Source organism: Triturus cristatus, chromosome 4_1 (assembly GCF_964204655.1).
Source record: "Triturus cristatus chromosome 4_1, aTriCri1.1, whole genome shotgun sequence".
NCBI lineage: Eukaryota > Metazoa > Chordata > Amphibia > Caudata > Salamandridae > Triturus > Triturus cristatus.
This window is the reverse complement of record NC_140585.1, coordinates 439,215,652-439,241,309: the sequence shown is the minus strand read 5'-3', so window position 1 is coordinate 439,241,309 and position 25,658 is coordinate 439,215,652. Positions and strand designations below refer to the sequence as shown.

At 44.8% G+C, this 25,658-nt stretch overlaps 1 protein-coding gene across 1 annotated transcript in view; it reads left to right on the top strand.

The window, feature by feature from the left end:
- FERRY3 (FERRY endosomal RAB5 effector complex subunit 3) overlaps nt 1-25,658 on the top strand; it is a 404,396-nt gene that overhangs the window by 197,906 nt on the left and 180,832 nt on the right. The window contains exons 11-12 of the mRNA XM_085652590.1: nt 12,251-12,325; nt 16,718-16,920. Coding sequence (XP_085508716.1) covers nt 12,251-12,325; nt 16,718-16,920 — 278 coding nt within the window. The remainder of the gene's footprint in view (nt 1-12,250; nt 12,326-16,717; nt 16,921-25,658) is intronic.

The window sequence follows — 25,658 nt, the reverse complement described above, 5'->3', positions numbered from 1 at the left end:
AAGGTGTACATCAGTTCTTAAATCCAATCGTCTCAATCTTTCAAAGTTATTAGTCGAATTTACCTATGGCCACACAGAGTTTTCAAATAATAGATAGATGAAGTGCCACAACCTGAAATGTAAAAGGTTAAAATTACTGAAAGCGTCTGCTGCTCTGTCTCAATCAATATAACATTATTTGTCATGTAGATGGATTGCCAGCTCTTCACTTGAGTTTAGGCCATTTGGTACTAGGCTCTCCAAATATATAATATATCTTGACTCTAGTTTTCTAAGAGACAATTCTCTATTGCCCCCTCTCACTCCCAAATTTATCGAATCAATAACAACCTTACGAACTAAAGTCTCGTCTTGAAAGTGTTTGGCATAAAAATGACGGGCTACCGAATATTGTTTATTGTTATTTCTTATAGCCCGGATATGCTCCAAAACTCTCTTCTTGGCCTGGTGTTTGGTACTTCCCACATACCATTTGTTGCAGGGACAAATCAATACATAAATACAGTATGTCGTATTGCATGTCAAGATCTTTCTAATTTGAAATTCTCTTTTTGAATTCGGTAGTACCAGTTTGTCACAATCAAAACTTCCTTTACAGGCCTTACAATTCCTGCAGCATTTGAAGCCAGGTTTGCTCTTAGGACTTGCCTTCTCCCCATCTGTCACATGATTGTGGCTTAGCTCATCTCTAAGTGAGCGACTTTTCCTATGTTCATCTGTTAGCAACACATGCCAGTGTTTGTTAAAAATTCAACAAACTTAGTTCGCCTGTCCTGAAAATGTGGTGATGAATCTTATACCATCACTGCCCTCTTCTTTTCTTCTGGGATGTAGCAATTCATTCCTAGTTACTTTTTCAACTCTAGATTTGGCCTTTACAGAACACATCAGTAAAAGTACCATGGAATTTCTAGATGTACTTTCAGAAGTTAAAGGAAATATATTGGAAACCAGATTGTTTCGAAAGGAAACTGCTGGCAATAGTATCCTTAGTGCCAGCAGTGCACATCCACGGAATCTTGTATACAGTATCCCCTATGGAGAACTATTGCGTGCAAAAAGAAATTGTAGCACAGTTGGTGCCTACAAAAGTGAGGAGGCGACTAAGTGCAAACGATTCAAGGAACGTGGATATAGCGATAAAACTATTGTAGAGGCCAAATCTAGAGTTGAAAAAGTAACTAGGAATGAATTGCTACATCCCAGAAGAAAAGAAGAGGGCAGTGATGGTATAAGATTCATCACCACATTTTTAGGACAGGCGAACAAAGTTTGTAGAATTTTTAACAAACAGTGGCATGTGTTGCTAACAGATGAACATCTAAAGAAAATTCTTGGCAGCAACCCACAGATAACATTTAGGAAAAGTCGCTCACTTAGAGATGAGCTAAGCCACAATCATGTGACAGATGGGGAGAAGGCAAGTCCTAAGGGCAAACCTGGCTTCAAATGCTGCAGGAATTGTAAGGCCTGTAAAGGAAGTTTTGATTGTGACAAACTGGTACTACCGAATTCAAAAAGAGAATTTCATTTCAGAGGGGGCGTGGCCAAGATGGCGACCTAGGTGGACGCGGACTCCGGAGGCTCCTCGTCGCAGTCCTCTCGCCCTCGCTTTACCTCCTGCATAGTCCCCAGCCGAACGGCGCAAACGGCGTCACAGCTTGTGGGGACACAGCGTTGTTCTGTGGAGCCAGCCCGGAGACCAGAAGCCGCCGAGAATCTCTTGTGCGGGGCTTGGAGCAATCCGGCGGACTCAGCGTCTGGGCCCTGGGGAGGCTGCGTGACTGAGGCCGGGCCCAGTCTGGTGCTGCTGGGGTCGGGAGGAGAGGCACTAGCCGTCCGGCCTGAGGATCAGCTGCCTGGTGCGGTCTGGGGCCTTCCATGGGCCCTACAACGTGCAACAAGCAGGACTCCACGGGCTTGGCGCCTGGGCCCTGTGACGTGGGGGTGGAACGACCCCCCCCCGGCCGGTGAGTTCGCCGCCTGGAGGAGGGCGCGGGCCTTGGGGAGGGCCCCTGGGGCGCCGACCAGTGCTCGGCCGGCGACGGACGTAAGCAGTGGGGGAACGGGAGCCGACGCGCGGATCGGCGGCCTCCCCTTTTGTGGCTCGGTTTCCGGGCACTCTGCCTCACGGGGACTTTGGCGCCTACAGGCGGAGGCCATCTGCCTTTGAGGCGTCATCAGCAGCAGACCTTTGCGAGGAGACGGAGCGGGGCCTCCGGGGCAGCACCAGGTGGCGGTGAGTCAGAGCTGGCCCTTGCCGCATTGCAGCGTGCTCCCCGGGCTGGAGAGGCGGGGGCCCGGAACTTTGGTGGCGTTACACGGCGGGCCCGGTGGGCCGTTCGGAGACAAGCTCAGGCTTCGTCAGCTGGTGGAGGAGGTGGTGGGTCCTGGGGGGCTGCTCCACCATCGACTGACACACGGTGCGGGTGCACCGGGGCCTGCCGGCTGAACTTTTTGACCATTCCTTGAGCGCCCCATCATATGCTTGCCTCACCGCCGAGTGCGGAATCCTCGGATGCCCCTCTTGTGCCGCTGGTGAGCGTCTGGGGGCCTACTAGACTCATTGCCGCCTAATATCGGCCATCCGCGCGGGGTGGCTGATCTCCCCCGCCACTACAGAGGGGCCCACCGCAGCTGCAGAGCCGGACTGGGAGTGAGTCCCTGGATGGGCGGAGCTCGTGGCCCGCAGATGGCTAGCACAAAAAAGAAGGGAGAACGCTCGCTCAAGGAGATGCTAGCTAGGGGCCCCGCAGTGGGAGACAGAGGAAGTCGAACCCCTCCTGCCACTCAGCCACCACTGGACTCGGAGGATCGAGATGGTCCTGTGACCCGAGCCTTTCTGGAATCCCTCTTTGACACCCTAAGGGGGGGGGACTTCCTGACCCTCAAGCAAGAGGTGGCTGGGGAAGTGCGGGAAATCAGCCGGGAGGTTGACGATCTAGGGGATCGTGTGGCGGCCATTGAGAATAGTGACCAATCCAGATCTGAGGAGATTGAGGAGCTGCAGCAGGAGATCATTCACTTAAAGGATCAACAAGTCGACTTACAATCCCATGCGGAGGACCTTGAAAATAGTTCCCGACGCAATAACATCCGCGTCCGGGGGGTCCCACTGAACGAGGAAGGGGCAGACGTCGCTGGATACCTAAGGGGCGTCTTCCGAGAGGTGTTGGGGGTCGGCCCAGAGTTTGCCATTCACATTGACCGTGCTCACCGGGTGGGTCCGGGACGAAGAGCGCCGGCTCCCCCGCCCGACATTTTGGCCTTCTTACCAGACTTCCCCTGAAAGAGCGCATCTTGCGAGAGGCTAGACTGAAGCAACCGCTCCAATTCCAAGGGCATACTATAGCTCTCTTCCAAGACTTAGCCTCCATCACTTTACAGAAACGCAAAGCATTCAAGGAGGTGACTGCCTTCCTAAAGGACAACGGTGTGTCCTACTCTTGGGCCACCCCTTCCGGCTGATCTTTAAATGGAATGGCAAGTTAGTCCATTCCCGCTCTCTTGGGGAGACATGTGACCTGCTGGGCCTCACCCACAGCGTCTCAGAGTCGCCCCCTGAGCGTGCGCGCGGCAGCAGTCGGGGACCGAGTGACGCAGGGTGGGCCACCGGCGTTCGCCTATCCTGGACACGAAGCCTGACCCAGAGACAATGACGCAGGAGATGGCATCGGCCCTATCAGCGGTATTAAGGGACACTTCCACACTAGCGGCTCTTGCTAAGTTTGGCTTGGGGACTTCAATGCATCGTAGCATAGCTTGGCGGGGGCGGCGGCGGGGGTCCCAGGTGGGTTGGGCTACACGTGATCCCAGATCTTTTGGTACCATATGCCCAGGGTCTTGACTGAAGGGCATTGGACAATGAAGGGGTGGGCTCAGTTGGGGTTAGGGAGGAGGGCAGGGGGGGGCTTAGGGGGTAGTTTGGGCTGGGGGGGGACTGTCGGGGTTGGGACGGGGAGCAACGAAGGGGAGCGGTCGGAGGGGGGAAACCGGTGTGCCATCGGGGGAATGGAGTTTGGAGCGAAGCTACGCCAGGACTGTCCTCAGGGGTCATCGCTTTCCCCGGGTTGGAGTGTTAAATGAAGGGGACCACCCTGTTGCTTCTTACCCTAAATGTTAGAGGGCTCAATAACCCTATCAAACGACGCGCAGTGTTATCGTACCTGGAGAACAGAGGGGCTTCCATATGTCTCTTGCAAGAAACACACCTCCTTCCCAGGGATTGGGATCGTATGCGGTCCCGGGCGTTCCCTCAGCAACTCTACTCCTCTACCAATGACAAGAAGGTGGGGGTAGCGATACTCTTTGCGAAACACTTTCCTGGTCAGGTGGGACCTAAAATAGGGGAAATCAAAGGTAGGCTGTTAGCACATTCCATTCAGGTGGGTGGGGTGTCCATGATTATTGGCTCTTTATACGTCCCCAACACAGGTCAAGCACCCTTTCTTAAGGGCACTCTCTCCGAGATTCTCAGTTGCCAAGCCCGTTCCCTACAGTGGGAGGTGACCTTAATTTGGTCATGGACCGGGAGGTGGACCAATCAGGCCACCGCTTTGGTTCCTTGGGAGCGATTTCACTTGAGGGGAAGGAGTGGATGGCGCACAGGGGGTTAGTGGACGTATGGCGAGATAGGCACCCCACAGCGACATATTACACATTCTACTCTAATGCACACCGGACCTACGCCAGACTGGACCACTTTATAGGCTCCTCGGAGCTCAGCACGATTGTGGAAGACGTAGACATTATTCCGGCTGCTTTATCAGACCACGCCGCCGTAACTGACCGTGATGGTTTCCCGGGCCAGGGCGGTGGGGGGAGATGGAGATTGCGGGAGGCCCTCCTGCAATGGAAAGGGGTCGCCCAACAATTAAAACACAAGCATCACTGACTACCTTACACGCAATGACCAGCCTGGCCCACCCTTGACGGCGCTCTGGGGGGCATTGAAGGCGGTAGTGAGGGGGGAGCTGATAGCCATCTCCGCTGCGGAAGCCAAAGAGCGCAAAGAAAAGAGGGACTCCCTAACTGCTGCAGTGGTCGAGCTCGATAGGGTGCACAGCCGCACGGGAGCTCCCAGAATTTGACGGCGATTGAAAGCCGCCAGAGCACAACTAGCCGGCTTAGATATTGACCGGGCCGAATACGCAGCACTGAGGCTCCGTCATACTTACTACGTGGGAGGCGACAAGACGGGGCGTCTTCTGGCAAGTGCGCTTTGTGCCAGGGTCCAGCGGTCTAAAATCGCAACTGTTCGCGATCCACAGGGGGAAACCCTTGGCAGCGACGCCCAAATTGCGGAGGCCTTTAGGCAGTTCTACGCGTCATTATACAACGCGGATGTGGCTCTCGACAAGGATGGAGAGACCTACTTGAGTGGTGCAGCAACAACAGCCCTTTCTCCAGATAGTGCTGCCTTACTGGACGCCCCGATCAGAATTGAGGAAGTGATTGGGGCGATATCTCGTCACAAACCCCTGTAGTCGCCAGGTCCGGATGGTTTCTCAGCCGGCTTTTACAAAGCCTTCTGCCCGCTGTTGGCGCCGCTTCTTACCAGACTCTTTAACTCGTTTCAGGGCCCCGGCTCGATTCCGCCTGATATGCTTGAGGCCGATATCATTGTGTTACCTAAGCCGGGCAAGGGCATCACCCAATGCTCCGCTTATAGGCCAATCTCTCTCCTCAACTTGGACCTTAAAATCTTTACAGGGGTTCTAGCTGCTAGACTTGGGCCGCTGCTTCCTGGTCTCATCGAGCCAGATCAGTCGGGCTTTATCCCCAACAGACAATGCAGTGATAATACCAAACGCCTCCTGCATTTAATAGACAAAGCTCACTACGCAGGGTCAGATGCAATGCTCCTAACTATAGACGCTGAGAAAGCGTTTGATCGCGTGGATTGGGGATTTCTAGATAAAACGTTAGCGCACTTTGGTTTTGGTGACCGCTTCAGGGCCTGGGTCGCCAGCTGTTACTATAATCCCAGGGCCAACATCCGGGTTAACGGCATAAGCTCATGGCCCTTCGACATCCAGAGAGGTACGAGGCAGGGCTGCCCGCTCTCGCCTCTCCTCTTTGCGCTTTATATAGAACCCCTGGTGCAAAAAATTCAAGACCACCCGGACATTGTCGGTATTTCTTTTGGGGGGAACCTCATCCACTTAGTCTCTATGCAGATGACATCTTGGCAGCGCTGGAAAATCCCAGACAATCGGTACCTGCCTTTTTGAGAGGATTGGAAGCCTTTGGGAGGGTGTCCGGCTTCAACATAAATCTGGGGAAATCTATGCTCCTTCCGCTGGGCCGTAATGCTCACATAGCCCATGAAGCATCTTTGGCCTTTGGGGGTTTGCAACTTCAAACATCAATCCCATACCTGGGGATCGTTTTAACTCCATCTACCGAATGGACGGTCGCAAAGAATTATGAGACGCTCACCTCCCAAATACAAAGAGACTTACGGAAATGGCAGACGCGGCCCCCATCACTCCTGGGGCGCGTCGCGGCGGTGAAGATGTCTGTCCTCCCTAAAGTTCTATATATCTTTCAAACCATACCGGTGGCCCCTCCTCGAGGTACCATACAACGCCTACAGGACGCGATGCACCACTTTATATGGGCTGGGAAGCAGCCTCGGATGCGAAGAGACCTCTCCTTCCGCCCTCCCGGCGAATGCGGTTTGGGGATCCCCAATTTGCTTCAGTACTTCCAAGCGGCGCAATTGAGATACTTGGTGGAATGGTACAGGCCCGAGTCTGAGAAGCGGTGGCTTTTTCAAGATAGGGCGATGGCGCAATCACCCCTTTGGAAAATACCCTTGCCTTCAGAAGTCCCCCCTCACGAGCACGATGCTGCGGGTTTGGGATGCTGTAGCGGTCAAACGGGGGCTTACCACTTTTCCCTCACCACTTACACCTTTGTTCAATAATCTGGAATTCCCTCCGGGGCTCGAGAGTCGTGCGTTCCGGCAGTGGCGGGCGTCGGACTGCAGGTCGGCGGGTCACTTTTTCGATCTTGAGGGATTCATCCAGTTGTCGTACGTCATACAGCTCCACGGCATTGTGGCGCCGCAAATGTTTCAATATTTTCAAATCCGACATTGGCTGACGCGGCACGGGATCCGCCAGCTGGTGGGCCGACGGCTGACAGCTTTCGAAAAGTGGTTAATTACCAAGGAATAGGACCGTAAAAGGATCACGGACATATACAAAATGCTTTGCCCACCAGCCGACTTGCGCCGTTCAGCCGGCCAGCAGAGATGGGAGGGTGAGTTGGGGAGAGCCCTGGCGGACCAGAACTGGCTCACCATCTACTACAGGGCTAATCATACAGCCAGGAATACCGCCGGTAGGGAAACAGCGGTGAAAGTTGCGACTTACTGGTACTTGATACTGGTACGCCTCAACAGGGGCAACCCTGATCGTAGCTCCACTTGCTGGCGAGGATGTGACGCGGAGGGCACACTGACACATATCCTATGGGACTGCAGGGAGGTGACGGACTTTTGGACAGCAGTACTTGACGACATTGACAAACATTTTGCCACTGAAATTCCCCGCTTCCCTGCTTACACGCTTCTAGGGCTGCCCAACACAATCACATTTCCGTTGAAATCACTCAGGGGGAGACAGATGGGATTGGCCATCGGTGTGGCGGTCCAGCACATCATATCACTTTGGGGGTCTCAGACTCGACCCTCCTACTCTGGCTGGCTGCACAAACTTTGGTACACGTTAGGTATGGAACGCATTAATTACCACACTCACGCAGTCCACGACATCCTTTACCAAGGTCTGGCAGCCGATTCTGTCACTCTTATTGACAGAATTTAACGAAATCACCTGCCCGAGATATCTCCGCCTATTGCGCCTCACTGACCCTTCGTCTTCACGCGATGCCCCTGGGACCTCACCGCTTGGCGACTTCCGCGAATAAAGACTCACAGAAGCGATTCAGGCACACCGGTTTGGGGGGGGGTGGGGCTCAAGTTGGGGGGATTGTTTTCGTTTCTGATTGGGTATTGATGAGATTACTACGCGCCCGAGTGGCGGGGGCCCTGGCCCTTTCTGCTCCAGTGGACATTTGCTAGCCCATAGAACTTTGGTATGTTTGCTTTTTTTCTTTTGTGTATGTCTCACCTGTGCCGGGCTAGATTTCGACCTCACTGTGTTGGCGCCTCCTGGGGTGTATTCGATTTCTGTATTGTATCTTGCTTACCTGCCAAAATTAATAAAACAAAGTTAACCAAAAAAAAAAGAGAATTTCAAATTAGAAAGATCTTGACACGCAATACGACATACTGTATTTATGTATTGATTTGTCCCTACAACAAATGGTATGTGGGAAGTACCAAACACCAGGCCAAGAAGAGAGTTTTGGAGCATATCCGGGCTATAAGAAATAACAAACAATATTCGGTAGCCCGTCATTTTTATGCCAAACACTTTTAAGACGAGACTTTAGTTCGTAAAGTTGTTATTGATTCGATAAATTTGGGAGTGAGAGGGGGCAATAGAGAATTGTCTCTTAGAAAACTAGAGTCAAGATATATTATAAATTTGGAGAGCCTAGTACCAAATGGCCTAAACTCAATAGAAGAGCTGGCAATCCATCTACATGACAAATAATGTTATATTGATTGAGACAGAGCAGCAGACGCTTTCAGTAATTTTAACCTTTTACATTTCAGGTTGTGGCACTTCATCTATCTATTATTTGAAAACTCTGTGTGGCCATAGGTAAATTCGACTAATAACTTTGAAAGATTGAGACGATTGGATTTAAGAACTGATGTACACCTTTAAACCCACTTGGGTTAAGAAGTTCGTAGCAATGGCTGATATATCTGTTGCATTTAACTATGTAGCCCACTGTGGCTCAACTTGATATGTTTTGTATTTATTTGTGGAGCTTTGATATCTGGGATGGTGCCCGATTGTTGCGCACATGTGATACCAAAAATATTCATAATTGCCGTGTAAACAATATGTAGATTGCGGCTTTTATTTACATTAATGTTGATGAACTTGATGTATAAACCTTTGTGTACATATCTGTATTATATCAGTTTTGCTACACATAGAAATGAACTCGATCTTACACATTACAAAATGGCTGCCACAGTTGACAGTAGTGTACATACACGTGTTTTGTAAGTAGTCCTTTCTTTATTTTGAAAACAGTGAATATAATCATGGTGATAATGAGCTTCTCTAAGCGTGATCAAGGCGTAAAGCTAAAACGTGTAGTTTCAAACTTGCCATTAAAATACGGAATTTTTGCAGCATGTGAATGTGTCCGAGTGGTTCCTGTTGTCAACAGAAACTTTTGTGTACATAATACAGGGGACTTCCGGCGTCTCTACTCGGACCGCCCGTGACAGCCTGGATTTGAAAAAAATATATATGTATGTGTGAAAGAAAGGGGGGGGGGGGTAAAATGCTTTTTTCCCATTAATTTTTCCAGAGGAAAATTGAACAGCAATAACACAAAGTACTGAATGGAATCACTACAAATTTGACAGAAAGCTAGATATTGATCCAGAAAGTCATTTTATGATGTGGTATAAATCTGTTCTGTAGCTTTTGATAAATTAAGGCTAAACTTTTTTGTATATTTCACGCTGCAGAGCGACACTGGATCCTACTGATCTTGAGATAAGATCTGATTGGCTGGTGGCAGCCATGTTAAGACTCAGTCCCTTAACCTGGAAAAAACGTTAAAATATATATGAGGGGGCAGGGTAGGGATACCCTAACTCCCCCACACCCCCTAGCGGGTTGGTTCAAGGGGGACCTCCCTGGGGCCAAAACATATTTATTTAAAAAAAAGACCACAAATTTGCGGTGAATCCACAAATCCATGGTTTAATAAAACAATTTTTATGAAAAAGCGGACTCAATTGCTTCAAGAAAAAAACGGCAAAATAGGTTTATTAGAGAAAGAGAGCTTGTGGTCAGCCTCCTTGAGACACCTGGGGACCCCACCTCCTGGGGCTAATGGGTAATTAAAGGGGAGGGGGCGTGCCCCCCTTCCCTAGCCTTAAACCGACCCTGATAATTAATGTGAATGGGAGGCACGCAGCCGGCTCCATTGCCAAGTCCTGGGGACAAACTCCTGGGACATCGCAAGGTGGAGAACATTAGTTTCTCTGCCCACTATCTTGTGGGCAGGGAAACACAGAATTTCTCCCTCCCTCTGGGAGCAAAACAAAGCTGCTCCCACATGGTAAGAGCAATGCTGCCCCCGCAGCCCCACTGGTAATTTAGTCGTTTATTATCCACTAGCTCCCCCAGGAGAGTACACCATATTTTTTTACAGCACTGCTAGCTCGATCTCTGTGCTGTTCAGTGGAGTGTAAAGCTCCCTTGTGATGGTCCTGTAAATGCATTTTTGTAGATAATTCTTTCAATAAAACGTTATTTAAAAAACACTTATGGCAATCACTTTTATTAAACCTTGTACTGTGTGAATCAATGAAATATACATTTGTTTATAATTATTGGTGTTTTTTTTAAAAAAGAGATTACAAAGACAATAGATGTGCTTTGCATATGTTGAAATGCTGACCCCTTCATAAAGCCAATGGGCCCATTACTATTTTGGTATTGTGGCCAAAGTCAGTACATATAGACAGCCATGCACATTTGCAAGGTTTGGGTGCCAGGCCTGCACTCCACCACCACCCTGCACCCAACTCGTGTGCAGCGGGGTCTGGGGGTTGGCCAGGGCCTGACCGTAGGCCAACTTCACTCAGCTGTGCACGGCATAGGGTTGGCTGCCCGCGAGGGCTTGGAAGCAGAGCCTGGCCTATGACCGAAGGCCATGCACAGCGTGGAGCTCAGGTGTTTCACAGGAATTAAACAAAATAAGATTGAATAACAGTTCTTGCAAACTAAAGTAGAAAACAAAGTAGTATGCACTGTCCTGTGCCTGCGATTAATGAAACAATCTGACAATTCCATTTGCACATACATTTCAATATTACACAACACGGACATTTAGTCTGGTCCATGCTCCTCATATTTTTTAATATTTTTGTCGATAACACTCGTGTCATTTAAACGGTTTTATCTGCCAAATCCCAGGTCTCCATTCTAAGGTAACATTTTTGATCTCCATTACTTCCCTTTGGTAGTGAAATTGGAGGATGGACTCTAAAGCAACTTTATAGGAGGAACATTCTGATAAGATGATGCTGCACACTCATTCTAAATTTATGCTCAGTGGTATTTCATAACTGCATGTCAAAAGTTTGGTCGGCGTTTATTTGTTCTTCGGAGTTCAGTCTCAAGCTGAAACGGCACTACATATTTTGGATGGAACAGTTACAAAGGGAACAGTAACAATGTATTCTTTTACTTGTTAGCTGATAAAACAATACATGTCAGCCGAAGAGCACACTGCTAGGAAGACGCACGGATTCCTTGCAGTGACTGGAAATGTATTTATTCAGTGCTGCTGCATGATTTTCAAAGTCGTCCATTCATATGTTCACAGAATATTACTATGTTACTATTCAGGCAAAGCAAGAGGTTGGGCTGGCAAATTTTACATTTTGTTTGGTGCTACGGACACTTCACCACCAATCTCCCTCTATGTAGTGCATTATAGTCAATGTATCCAACTTCACCAACCACCTCCCTAGATAAGTTCATTATAGTCTATGCACAGTATGTACATATCTAAGAGTATCACTCTGCAAAAGGGAAATGTTACCTGTGGGGCGAAGTTTCAGGGTGGGTGTTTGGGGTGTCAGTAACTTTTACATACATACAGACAAAGGACACACACACACTCTCTCCTTCTGTTTAGAAAATCTGCAAAAATGTTGGTTATTTTACAAAGTCTTGTTTTGCATCAAGCCCAAAATACATGGAGTACTCTTGGTAGGTTGGGGTGGAAAATATGATCATACCTCACCTGCCAAGAAGAATTCTTCATATGCTCCAAGATAAAGTATTCTTAAAGGTATCCTGTCTGGATCGTTATATGGTCACTGAATTGTTCAATGTATCACTCAGTTTTGTGCCCTAGTCAGACAACTGTGGCCCTGTGTGGAACCATACATAAAAAGTCCGAAAGCCCTCTGTGCCAATAGAAGTGAACCTTTTTCATAGCACACTGTGTTATGTAATGTGTATTCATTTTTATCAAACAATTATGCTGTGGAACTACTCCTTTTTGATTTCCTACTAGAATATGATATGATGTGCATTTTCTACTGCAATATTGTGCTTCATTACAGAATCAGATGACAAAAACGCCATACAAGAAGATGACTCCAAGAATATTGAACGCAATCAGTCAAACATATTTCCTGGTGCGTATTACATTTTTTTATCAAGTATTATATTTATTTTCACTTCACTGTTACAATAAAAGTGTCTTAAGTGGCATAAGTAGCATACCACAGGTGCACATGTAGAGATCTTGGAGGAATATTGGTTGCATATAAAAGCAACTTTGGTGCTTCTTTTGGTGACCTGTTGCTCAGGGTGTGAGATTCTTGTATCAGGAACCTCTGGAATTGCCAGCGTGCACCTTATCGCCAGACCGACCTATGAAAAATTCCAGTGAATGAGCAGAAAGTGTTTCTTTTTTCTGGGATGCCACAAGTCCCTTGATACTCAAGGTATTTTCTCACTACTAAATATTTAGGGCTTGTCAGTGTGCATGCATGCTGTACCATGCTCAGAAATAAGGAGAGTGATCCAACCTAGAGGTCTATAGCGGCCCAGTGACCAAACACACAAATCTCGATTAACAGTTTTTGGTTTAAAATGTATGTAATTTGTGGGTAGAGCCTGACAAGATGGCAGTGGATAGACTGAGGTCTGTGTGGCTGCAGCTTTGAAAAACATCTGCCTTTCCCAATTACATTAGTCCAAATGCAGCCCCTGGACATGTAAAGGACAAGTGAATTGAAGAGCTTTGCAGAGGGGTGTCGGGAGCCCACCAAAACATCTCTGGGTGCAGGTGGTACCAGCAAGTCTTACGGGTGCTGTTTGAAGATGGCAAATGCCATGATATGAAGAGACCTCCATAGAGGCAAGTTAGAGATGTCTCCTAGGAATGTGATGAAATTGGTATGTGGCTCCCAGGGCGGGGCAATGATAAAACAGTGATTCCTCCTGCGAGAGAAGAGGAGTGGGAGAACCATCCTCCCAACCCAGCTGTGGTTGAAGCCCATCTATTCCTGGAGCACGGGGGAGCCAACAGGCTCTGGTGGCAGAGACCAGCACAGCCCTTGTTAAACGATGATAAGGAGAAAATTGCTGTGAACGAGGCACAAGGACACACTAAGTAGTCCCCACGGTCAGGTGAAAGAGTGTCACTTTAAGATAGCATGCTCCTGGCAGTCCCTGGAAAAATGAGACCGAGGTCTTCGACCGGGCCAATGGGCTGATTAAGTGTCTTTTTAAACAGAGACAGACGAGCCTCAATTGCCTTCTATAAGAGATGAAACCGCAGTAGAGCCCATGCAGAGAGGAGGCGTGGCCTATTCTAGAGCCTGGCTGACTCAGAGGACTTTGGACATATAAGACCAGCACTCTCGGACGACTGGAGAGGCCCTGGACCATGGACTGCCTTGACCGTACTGGTAGAGGTCCGTATAGTTCCAATACAGTCGAAGCACCTAGGGATAAAGGACTTTTCCAGGTGATAGTCAAAGTCTTGACCAACTAGAAGAGGAGTGGACGTTGTGATGAAAGAGCAGGAACGAACCTGGATCGAGGAACATAGTGCAGAATGGATGCTTTTTGAAAATTAAAAGGGAAATATTAAGAACGCAGCCAACCCCAAATAGACCAATCTTAATACTTAATATAGATGCCAAAATACTAAGATTTTGGATAATTGACAGTCCCATTGTAATCCAAGCAAGCTTTGTCTCCTGTAAGCAAATAGGAGATAGCATGAAAATAGTATTTTTGTTGAAATTGGCAATAGGAAATCGCTGCTGGTTTTCCTAGCTGCTAAAAACACATTAACAAGGGTTGACTGGGTCTGTATGTGAGATGTACAGTGCTTTGGAAATGATTTCCTCATTTGGAAGATGCCTGGGTAGCAGACCCAATCGACCCTGAGAGCAAGAGTACCACTGAATAACACCTTGCCACACTAGATCCACATCGTGTTGAGGCAGATACCTTATGGCGCAGAGACTGATGATGATAGTATGTCGTCAACAAAATACCTACTACGGAGGTACAACACTCTAGGAGAAAAGAGTGACTGTGCCGACATATGTCATTCTGGGATAATGAACTGGACTACCAATATGTGGTTGATAGCTTTGTCGCCAGATTGTTTGGAGGCAGTCTTGTGAGAAGGTAGGAGTCAACAGGAACTGTGGTGGCGTACCTTGGTTTATGATTTTTTAGCCAATTAGAAAGTGAGCTTCAGAACAAATCATGAGCAACGTGGATAGAAACAGCAAAATGTATGGAGAATTTGCTAAAACAGAGAGCAGGAGCTGTAAGACCTCAGGAGCATCTTCTGTAAAATGTTTTGCTTTGAAAATGTTAATGCTTTATTTAATTATTATTATGAAACCTTCGATCAGTACACCTGGAAACAGTTATTTATTTTAAATGCTCCTGATGGTGTCATGAGGAATTGGGAAAACTTGCATTGTTTGGCCAATTTTGATAGGTTAAATGATGTCATCCATGAGAGGGGGTGACCGTACTGGTGTTCTGGTGGCGAAGGAGGATTTAATGCATGGTGGAGTATAGAGGCATAGGTGAGGCACCATTGGGTAAAACAATTAAGGCCCCAGAATATATTTGCGAGTAAATGTGCCTGTATCGACTGTAGATGCAGATCCTCCACAAGTGTGCCTTATGTTGCGAACATGAGAACTTTAGCAGGACTTATGGTGTCCATGAGCTCAGTTGCCAGTTTGGAGATCTCCTTTGTGCCCTTGGCATTATGTTGCCTTTCCACCGATAGATGCAAGGTTGTGCTGGGAACATGACACCTAGGGAGAGAAACAAGACCAGAGTGCCTACTTCCACGGTTCTTCGTGTACTGAAGTTGGAGCTCTTAGCACAGCAAAAAAATATATAAGGGGCATCAAATTGGTGGGGGAGAGAGGCTTGGTTAACTGACCATGTTTGCAGAGGATATACTATTGTCCTTCACAAACCCCACAATCTTGTCGATTTCTTTGCTGGTGGGACTCCAGCTCTGCTAACAAGTTTTTGAGTTTAAAATTAACCTGAGTAAATCAGAGGGAGTGAACCTCGTGGTATCTCAAATCCATTCAAGCCATAGAGAGATCGACCTCCTTCCAGTGGACTTTTCTTTTCAATATTTTTAAATTTACTTAGCTGGGTCTCTAGCAAGAACTAAGAAGATCAGCTGCACCGATAGGTAAAATAAGAACTGACAATTTAGAGGCATAAGCGGCTTTCCTGGATAAGATAGACTGCAGCCTTCAAGAAGTCTGTACTATATGTGGTTACAGAAACTTTGGTGGATCTCAGATATTTGAAAGGTAGATAAGACAGAACATGGTAAAGAAAATACATTGCAAAAGCATTGTAGCATCTTGATAGAATACATAAGTAAAGTACTTCAATGCCCCAATACACTGCAAGTGTTGTGCATTGTAGCGTACACTGACCTGAACCGATATTTAGACATGTTAAGACAATAGAAGGAGGGAATGTCAGTGCAGCTTTTAAGGAAGCTGGGCAGGAAGAACATTGTTAAAAATGAAGGTAAATACCTACCCTTTGTTGTCAGATTTCACCTACCTCAAATCATTTGAGCAAACACCTATGATTTATACACCCAGCGCAGTTCTGTTTTGGTCGCAGACATGTTGGCATTAAAATGAAATCAATGGTTGATCTGGATTGGGGCCTATGTAATTCTATGAAGGATCCATGTATTTGTGCTTCAGATTTGCTGTTTTGAAAGTGTATGGAAAATTCTGAGTCAATAAGTGAGAAAATAGTTGTTCGAAAGTAAAGTACCTGCTTTAAATTTTGTAGTAAATACATTTGAGTTATTTAATTCATAATATATATATATATTTTGTAAAAAAGGTCCGGTTTTTTCTTTTCTAGATGCTGTTTTTAAACCCTTTTTAATTTTAAATATTTTTTTCTGCACGTGGCCTGATGAAATTATATGCCTCCTTTTCAGAGTCCGAAATGTTTTATTAATACCTGTGCATCTGTCCCTCTTTCCATGAGTCAACCCCGTACTACCTTTAGTCTCCTCTCCACTGTTGCATTTCATACACCTAAACATTTTCTTATAGTACCTATTAACACTTTACAGACTTGTTTGCCCATCTTTTTCTCTCTGCTGCCCCAGTATGTATCTTGCTGAGGGAGAGGAACATCGTGACCCCTTTCTGCTCCCGCTTTGTTCACTTAAAAACGTCATCACCTATCCGTGTCATACCTCCTGATCACTGCTACGGTGTTCCTTTGCAGGAATTTGCAGTGTGACCTCACATTGTGTTTTCTTTAAGCCTAGACTTGCTAGTCTTCAGAATGGCACCGTAAGATGTGTTCATGGAAAAATTCTAATGTGTTGTTGATGTCTCACTTTTTTGTTTTTTCTCACAAATTACTTTTTCCTTTAAATTTAACCCATTCATACCTTGTTCGCAGGTAATGCTGTTATATTTTTTTTTAAAGGTCAATCCTTTTCTCTAATTTCATGGTACACATCTTTCATTATCCTGCAGGTGAATTTTATATCACCAGACATTCAAATCTTTCTGAAATCCATGTTGTATTTCATCTCTGTGTGGATGACAATGTGAAATCTGGTAATATCACTGCCCGTGATCCAGCAATAATGGGCCTCAGAAATATACTAAAGGTTTGCTGTACTCATGACGTAACTACGATTAGTATTCCTCTTCTGCTGGTGCATGACATGTCAGAGGTAAGAGTCAGTACAATAAAATGCTCTGACATATTTCCACATTTATTGATAACTAGCATTTGATGATAGATGTTTTCATTTTTGAAACACTAGTTACTTTGTAATTGTCAATTCTGTTCTGGAATCCTACAAATTCAGCATCTGCAAGTCTTAGAGGGCAGACACTCTTAAGCATGAAGCTATTCACGTTTTGACGCTCTCATAGGCATGGTATTTAGAGGCTTGTTTCTCACACCCTTCTAGCTAACCAATAACTTAGTTTTGTACTTCCTATTTAGTTTACAACAGCCACTGAATAAGAAAATAAATACAGTAAAACTATTTATATTTTGCAGAATATTTTCATTCTTTATATGCACATAATTAATTTTCAGTACTCCTCAAAAATCTGTGAATTTACTTATTTTCTAATAGTTATACACTCTTTAATATGAATGTGGTATCTCTGGCCAAATTAATCAAGTCATACAGTTTGGATTTTTTGGAGCACATCCCTGACATCTAAATTGTTCTTAGAATAGATGTTAAATTCCCCTTAGCCTAAATACATTTCAGTAATGGTATGTCAGTGATACAGATATAGTCACAAATGTTGGTTGCCATCCTTATGTACTGTCAGATTCCAGTTCTCAAGTTACACAATATTAGGCTAATTTTTGATGAAGATTGCAATGGTCACAGCTACTTGCTGCTGCGATATTAAGAAATCTTACCTTTTCTTCTGATCTGCTTGTGGTTTACTGTGATTGGTGCTCATGCCTGGATTAATGTAATGTGCTTTATCTTGGTCTCCCTCAGTACCATTTTAGGAACTCCAACTGATACAAAGTATGTCAGCCAGCCTTCTACCATACCTTCTTCATTGACCACACATTTAAGATCATCTGATGAAACTTCACTGGCTCCCATTAGCTAAGTGAGCCAGATTTAAAAGCTTGTCCATCTGTCACAAAGCCATCTTCGGACACAGTCCATCTCTCATTTGTAGTATTCTAATGCTTTCCATTCTACCTTGAATTACCTGGCACTCACCAAAATCTGCAAATTGTTTATTGGCGGTTGCTCCTCCCCATATTTCATGTATTGGTTCCGACATTTAATACCTGCCTCCTGGGCCGTTACCTTTGATCACTTGTTGATCTCTTTTAGGTGTTACCTCATGCCATATCTGTTCCTCTCTATCCACAGAGATTACATTGTCTTGCATAGTGTTCGCCCTTGTGGCAGTCTTTTTGGCATAAGCAAGGCACATGTCTTAAAAACCAAACAAGTACTGGCAAAGCAGATAGTCCGGTAAAGAAAGAATTGTCTGCTGGGGCAGCACAACATATGCTCATGTAAACGTCATGACACATGGATTTTTATTAATTTGATTTTTTAACATATAAAACTATTTGTTGGTTTCGATCATTCTAACATATCTTCTATTCATATTTATAGTTTAATTCACTTAATAAGGTAATATTATTTAATACCTTATTTTTTTATTTTATTTTTTTAAATATCTTTATTAGCTTTTTTCCTTTTATTTATTACATACAGTATGAGTGACAATATCTATTGCGCCAATATCAGCATATTCCATTTATACCATTGGGGATTCGAATCAACATGTTACACGCGCACTATTTCTAACACATGTGTCCATGGTGCGGAGGTATTCGTACACACGTCTCATCATTAGTAACTATAACTTGCACATGCTATCAACTCCAATCGGTGGGTAGGTTGCAACCATCCAGTGCACCTATACATGTCTACCCCCACTCATATATATACGTAGCATTGTAATTTGAAGCATAGTGCTAACTCGTCATTGGGTTTTTGAAGCTGCTTTTAACACTGCTATATATCAGATATTTGTTCTCCTATTCTTTTATAAACAGAACATTTTAATCACATCTAATACAATTTTAAAGAAAAGGAAAACGGAAACCAAATCAACAAGGCTTACCAAAGAGAGACATCGAGCATTTGCAAATATCTATAGCTAGTCTGCGGGGAGCCATAACATATAATTTTAATTGGGGTTGCGCGCGTATGGCAAGTGTTGGCTGCTGTTTCTGTTGTACAGTTTGCTGTTGGGATACTAGAGTAGCACATGGTGTCAACTTATGTCTATATAAGTGACCGTGAGGAATGCGAGGTCTGTGGCTTAACCGATCTCAAGTATTGGGGTATCTTTGGGGTGTAACATATCTTCTATTCCTGGGCGGCATGTCAGGTATTGTCGCCCGTGTGTTGTGTGGGTGCCACCTGCAGTGCAACATCCGAACGCACAAGGGTTTTGAGCATGTCATCCCAGGTAAAGATTATTCAATACCTTATATTTGCTCTTCAGAATTTTTGAATCAACAAGTGTATAGTTGAGCGGTGACTGTTTCAGATGCTTTTTTTTGCTGAAATAGATTTAGTCCTTGGTTTAGCACTATGGAGCAGAAAATAAATTATTGGTTAGTACCAAGAACTCTACCGAAAGATTACTTTAAACACTAGATCAAAGAATATTACATGTTTCACCTAATTCACCTTAGTATAGTCTCACCAGTTTGTGATGCCTTAGCTGCTTCCTCCTACTGGCATATGCACAGCCGTTTCGTAAACATATACATGCTCTGAAGCTGTCTTGCTAAAGTCCCCCATGCTGAGGTGACTTGTGCTCATTTGTTTTGTTCTTATGTTTTATTTATTTTTAATAATGCAGTGTCTTAATTTTGCTGAATCTGCAGTGCTTCTTGTAACCAAAGGTAAACCATATAGTCTTAATTGGCAGTGAATCACATCCATATTTATAGTTTCTTTTCTTTTTTATTCTGTCTTGCAGTGATTTGCATTTACATTTGTAGTTTCTTACATCCAATACTATCACAAAGTCAAGAAGTAATATTACTAGTATACGAAGGTAAACAACACAGTATGAGACAGCAATGATTAGTGCCTAAGTTGCATTTTCTGTATGATATTCTTAAACCTCTTGGTGTCTACTAGCACACTTATATTATAATTTGCATTACTGCACTATCATATTTACGTCTATTCTTCAATTTTATATTGTTGCTTGAAAAGATGCCTACATACTTAACAGGATCCAATCAAGAAAACTGTTATAGATGCAATAAATCTGTCTAGTCTTTCTGCCGTGTCTGTTAGCTTGTACCTAATTCATCAATGCCTTTAATATTACACTATTAAATTGAAATTTTGTTTGGCTATTCTCCAATTTAATAGACCTAACATCACCATGAGGAATAGCACAGAGACATATATATATATTGTTGTTTGATTCCTAACATGGAACACAATAACATACCATTACTTAAGAACTTTTTATGATCCTTTTTTTTATATTCTCTGGAATATTCTATTATGTCCATTAAATTGGAGAGTATTCACACAAAACTGTGTACAAAGCAACCTGGAGCCATTGCACTGTCCTGACATAAATCTTAATCTCCAGGGGCCTCTATTGAGATGTGCACCCATCAATTGTGGTCAGAAGAAGTAAAGGACAACAATTATAATCCTTAATGAAGAACAGCACTGTAGTAACCTCAGATAAGTGACGGTGTCAGTCTTGCATTAAGAGTACTGCTTAGAATTTCACACAACACCAACAAGCATACCATCACAATATCACAGTCAGCCAAGAACATCAACAGCTGCTCAGGGAGGAAGCACAAATAATTCTTGGCAAAGTTGCCATAGAACAAGTACCCCCCACCAGTTGGCCCAAGAAGTGTACTCTATGTACTTCGTTCCCTAAGGGAAAGCACGTAATGGCCTATCCTTGATCTCAGGCAATTAAATCACTATACCGGTCGAATCTGTTCAAAATGACATCATTCTTCTGCTTTGGACAAGGGACTATATACTGACCCTCGCCCTTACGGGCGTCTACTTCCTCCTTTCCATTCATCCGGCTCATCAACGCTAGCTCAAATTTGTGGTAAGTGGACAATGCTACCAGTTTAAGATTCTACCCTTCAGAGTTACGAGAGCCCCTAGTGTATTTATACAGTGTCTAGCAGTGGTTGCACCACATCTTTGCAGCAGTCCTATTCGTGTGTTTCCATATCTCGACAACTGACTGAAAAAGAGCAGTGGCCAACACCAATGCCTAGCACACACACTGACAGAAGTGTCACTCCTGCACAGTTTAGGGTTCACAGTAAATGCAAGGAAGTCTCATCTAAATTATATGAAGTGTATCTATTTTTAGAGCAGTACTAAACTCAGTTACTAGGAAAGCCTACCCAAACCAAAAGAGAATGATGGCATTTCAAAGAATTCAACCTCTTTTTCAGGCAACACGTCCATTAACTGTGAGAACAATACTTAAATGATGACAGAATGATGGCCTCCTCTATTGCTTTGGTACTGTACTCACGAGTGTTCAGCCAGGCAGTGGTCACAAGTGGCAGGTCAATGGGTCGAGCTAGTGTTCGTGGAGCCTAGATTTCAGCACAGTTGGTGGTACGACAAAAGTTTGTCACTGGGAAAGCCATTTCCAGACCCGCAGGTGGGGTGGGGTGGGGAGCACATCTGAACTACATGATTGTTCAGGGTATCCGGATGTAAGAGCAGAAAAAATACCACATCAGTTTCCATGAACTGAGAGCAATACGGTTGTGCGCAGAGTAGTTTACACGCTCATTCAGAAGAGAACTGTCCTAGTCAAGATGGACAACATGACTACCACGTATTCTACGTATTCTAGTCCAAAACGCTGTCATTCATTGCCCAAATGATCTGGAAATTGGCTATTTGTAATCAGATACAGCCCTTGGTGCTGGATCTGCTGGGGTGGACAACGACTTTGCAGATTAAGCAGAGTGGATCAGTAGGTATGCAAGTAGGAGTGATTTAATGCTTCAGCACTACTTTCACAAATGGGGACACCGACAGTTGATTTGTTGATCATTAGAATATGCAAAATACCCAAGCTTTGCCCACAGGTACCCACAGTCCATGGTCACCTCGCAAAGGTTAAGTTGGTAAGAGATATTTGCTTTTGCTTTTACTCCACCATCTCTGCTTTAATATGTAGTGCGGAAACAAAAGTGATGTCGCTCGTTTTAGTGGCACTAAAGTGGGAAAGGCATACCTGGTTCTCTTTGTTTCTCAAAATGTCAGTCCATTGACATGAGAATCTTCCCATCAGGGCAGATCTGCTGACACAACATCTATGACAGCAGAGACATCCAAACCACAAGCAATTGAACCTTGCCATTTGACACCTGAGGTCATAGAGTCTGGGTATCTTTAACAACCTGAGGAGTGTATGCTTACCCAATGAGAGGTGTTCAAACCTACTACGCATGCATGTTATCCAGCAAAGTAGAAATGCTTTTGCATTACTGTCTATGCTCAATGTTAGAATGTCTTAAGTCCTTAAGGCCTCAGTACAAGACATCATATGTTTTCTGTTGTACCCTCAGAAGGCAGGGTTAGCATAGACTTCAATCCTGTTATGTATAGCAGCAGTGGCTGCTTCGATGCAAAACAGGTAACACCATCCCCTCTTTAAAATGCCAGTCATCAAAGCATTTATGGAGTGCCGGAAGAGAGTAATTCTTTCAAGATTTCCACTGGTTCCCACTGGTATCCCCATAGGTGCAACAATGGGGGTGGCTTTTGAGCCACTTCTTTTGTGCACAATGCAATACCTTTCATAGAAGTTGGCTTATTTTCCCTGTATCCGAGCCTCCCTATTTTAATTGTTTCACAATCTAAGCTGTATTGCAAAAACAAAGTAAGAACCGACCATTAGAAAAGCAGAGTCCAAGGTCTATTATATCAGGATTTTTTATTATAATCTGCGTATAAAGATTTAGTGACCCAGTCAACATCCCCATTGCCCTAAGACCCAGTCTATCATCATCCAGATTTATTGTGACATTTCTCCTTCTGATCCCACACCTAAAAAAATTAAAAAACTACTGAGTTATCAATTTCATTTAAACAAAGTAACTCGGGATCCTTGAAGTTACTAGTAGTTACTCCAGATCCACGAGTTATAATAGTTCGAGGCATGTGTGCTGTAGATATACATGCTTTGCATACTCCTGCCATCTATAGTTGTGTCCGAATGTTTGCAAGTTGTTTTTCTAGAAGAAGTCTTTTCGAGTCATGAGCTAAGGTGACTCCCTTCCGTATTAATGTACATGGGTATAGACTACATTGTTAGATTTTCTTTCTGCCATCGGGTTTGGAAGTGTATTGCAGTGCTCCGGTTTGAGACCGTTTTTTGGGATCCCTTCGGTGTGCAATTCACTCTACATTGGTATTGTTTCAAATGTATTTCGCTTTCCTCATGTGTCGAAAAGCAGAACACTTTCCCAAGTGGGGTCGGAATACTCCTACATCAGCATACTGGCCTAGCCTGTTAAACGTATTTTCCACTTGACTGACACCATTTCAATTCTGCCCTCCGTGCACCGACTTTCAACAAAGTCTGTAATCTGTGCCTCTCCTTGGAGCACAGAGAAGAAGATTGTGACGATCCAAGAAGACCTTGCGGGACCGTCAGGCTCAACGAAAAGAGATGCAGAGCATTGAAGACACACCAGAAATCATCAGAGAACACAATATCGAATAGGAAGATGTGGAAGTGTCGGCAGTTGAAGATGAAGAAATGTTTTCTCTCCAAGACTGTTATTCAGTACTGGAGTCCTATGACGTTCCAGCTGGTCAAGGTGCCGTGAGTACCCAAACCCCTTTGCCGACACAAAAACCTGCTGCTTCCACCGCGCAAAAGGCTACCACTGCTGTCTGGCCATTGTAGGAACCAGGATTCTGCTTCCAATGCCCTGCCCGACTGCTCGGCAACGAATGCACAAGTAAAGCCATCCGGCTCCAGTTCGAGCCGAGACTCCACCTCCCCTCTGACAACTTTGGTTCTGAAGGACAAAAAAGAGAAGAATGGTTTCGGATCTGAAAATTTTGGCACCGAAACATAAACCAGCACATCCAACGCTTCCAGAACCAATTCTGGAAAAAATGCAGAAGAGACTTGATACAAACAGAAAAAACGTCATATTCATCCAGAGACTAGGCGCATCATAACAAAACATGCACTACCACCACCCTCTAAAAGGAAGATTTCTTTTCTAGAGGACACTGGATATAAAATTCCTTTAAAAAAGAAAAATGACATTGCTACCAGTCCATTCCACCCTATTCCTCATTCCCCACCACTACCATCTCACTATTGCACCCAGAGTATTCACCAAATGCAGTGATAGCAGCTCATCTAAGGAGGCAACAGATTCATGTCTTCCCATATCTCGACGATTGGCTGATCAAGGCCAACACACACAAGTGTCTACAACTCACTCAAACTAACATCAATTTCCTACATCAGCTGGGATTCACAGTCAATGGCCAAAAATCCACTCTTCAACATTCACAGGTGCAACCTTATCTCGAAGCGATGCTTAACACTCAAATAGGTCTAGCCTATCTCAATGCAGCCAGGATTAAAAATTCCCAAACACTGCTACCACAATTCCCACCCAATCAGTATCTAGCAGTCAGAACATTCATGTAGCTGCTGGGGTTGATGGCATCATGCATTGCCATAGTACGTCATGCAGGATTAAACATGCGTCCTCTACAGGAAGGCTTAGCACGTCAATGGAATCAATCACAGGGTCAACTACAAGATCTAGTGTTGGTAGACAGCTGCACTGATCGCTCTCTTCAGTGGTGGAACACACAAAACTTAACAAAAGGGCAGCCCTTTGTCGACCCGGTCTCCCAGATTGTGATAACAGCTGATGCTTCCCTTACAGGGTGAGGTATTCACAAAATGTAATAGTTCAGGGACTCTGGGGCAGCAAATCACCAGAATCTCCATATCAACTACCTAGCGCTTCAAGCTTTTCACCTAGCGCTGAAAGCATTTCTGCCTCACCTTATAGGCAAGGTTGTTCTAGTCCGGACGGACAATATGACAGCCATATACTATGTACAAAAACAGGGGGCGGGCACACTCTTTACAGCTATCACGCCTCTCAGACCATTTGGCATTGGGCAATACATTACAAAATACAACTGCTAGTGGAACACTTTCCAGGCACAGTAAATGATATTGCCGACCTCCTCAGCAGGATGCGGCAAGAAGTCCAGAATTGAGAACTCCACCCTCAAGTGCTCCTCCCATACTTCCACAGATGGGGTTTTTCAAAAATAGATCTCTTCGCGACAGTAGAGAACGAAAAATGCCAAAACTTCACCTCCATGTTCCCACACCCTCTATACAAATGCCCTAAGGATGAATTGGTCAGCAATATTTGTCTATGCTTTTCTGCCTCTCTGTCTTCTTCCATTTCTGGTTTAGAAACTCCAGTGCACGCCTCTCACCCTTATTCTAGTAGCTTCCACATGGGCTTGTCAACCATGGTTCACCACACTACTAGAACTTTCAGTAGTTCCGCACCAGAAAGTTCTCCTCATCTCAAACCGTCTCACTCAGAACCATGGCAAAATCAGATATCCAAACCCCCAAGAAGCTCAACCTAGCAATTTGGCTCCTGAGGTCATATAATTTGGATGTCTAAATCTGCCACCAGATTGCATGACCATTCTAAGGGAAGCAAGTAAACCTACCACGAAAGCGTTCTAAGCAACTAAGTGGAAAAGGTTTGTTATATATTGTAATAACCAAACAATTGACCTATTAGACATATCTATACAACTAATTATTTGTTATCTTTTACATTTACAGCCCTCTTCCC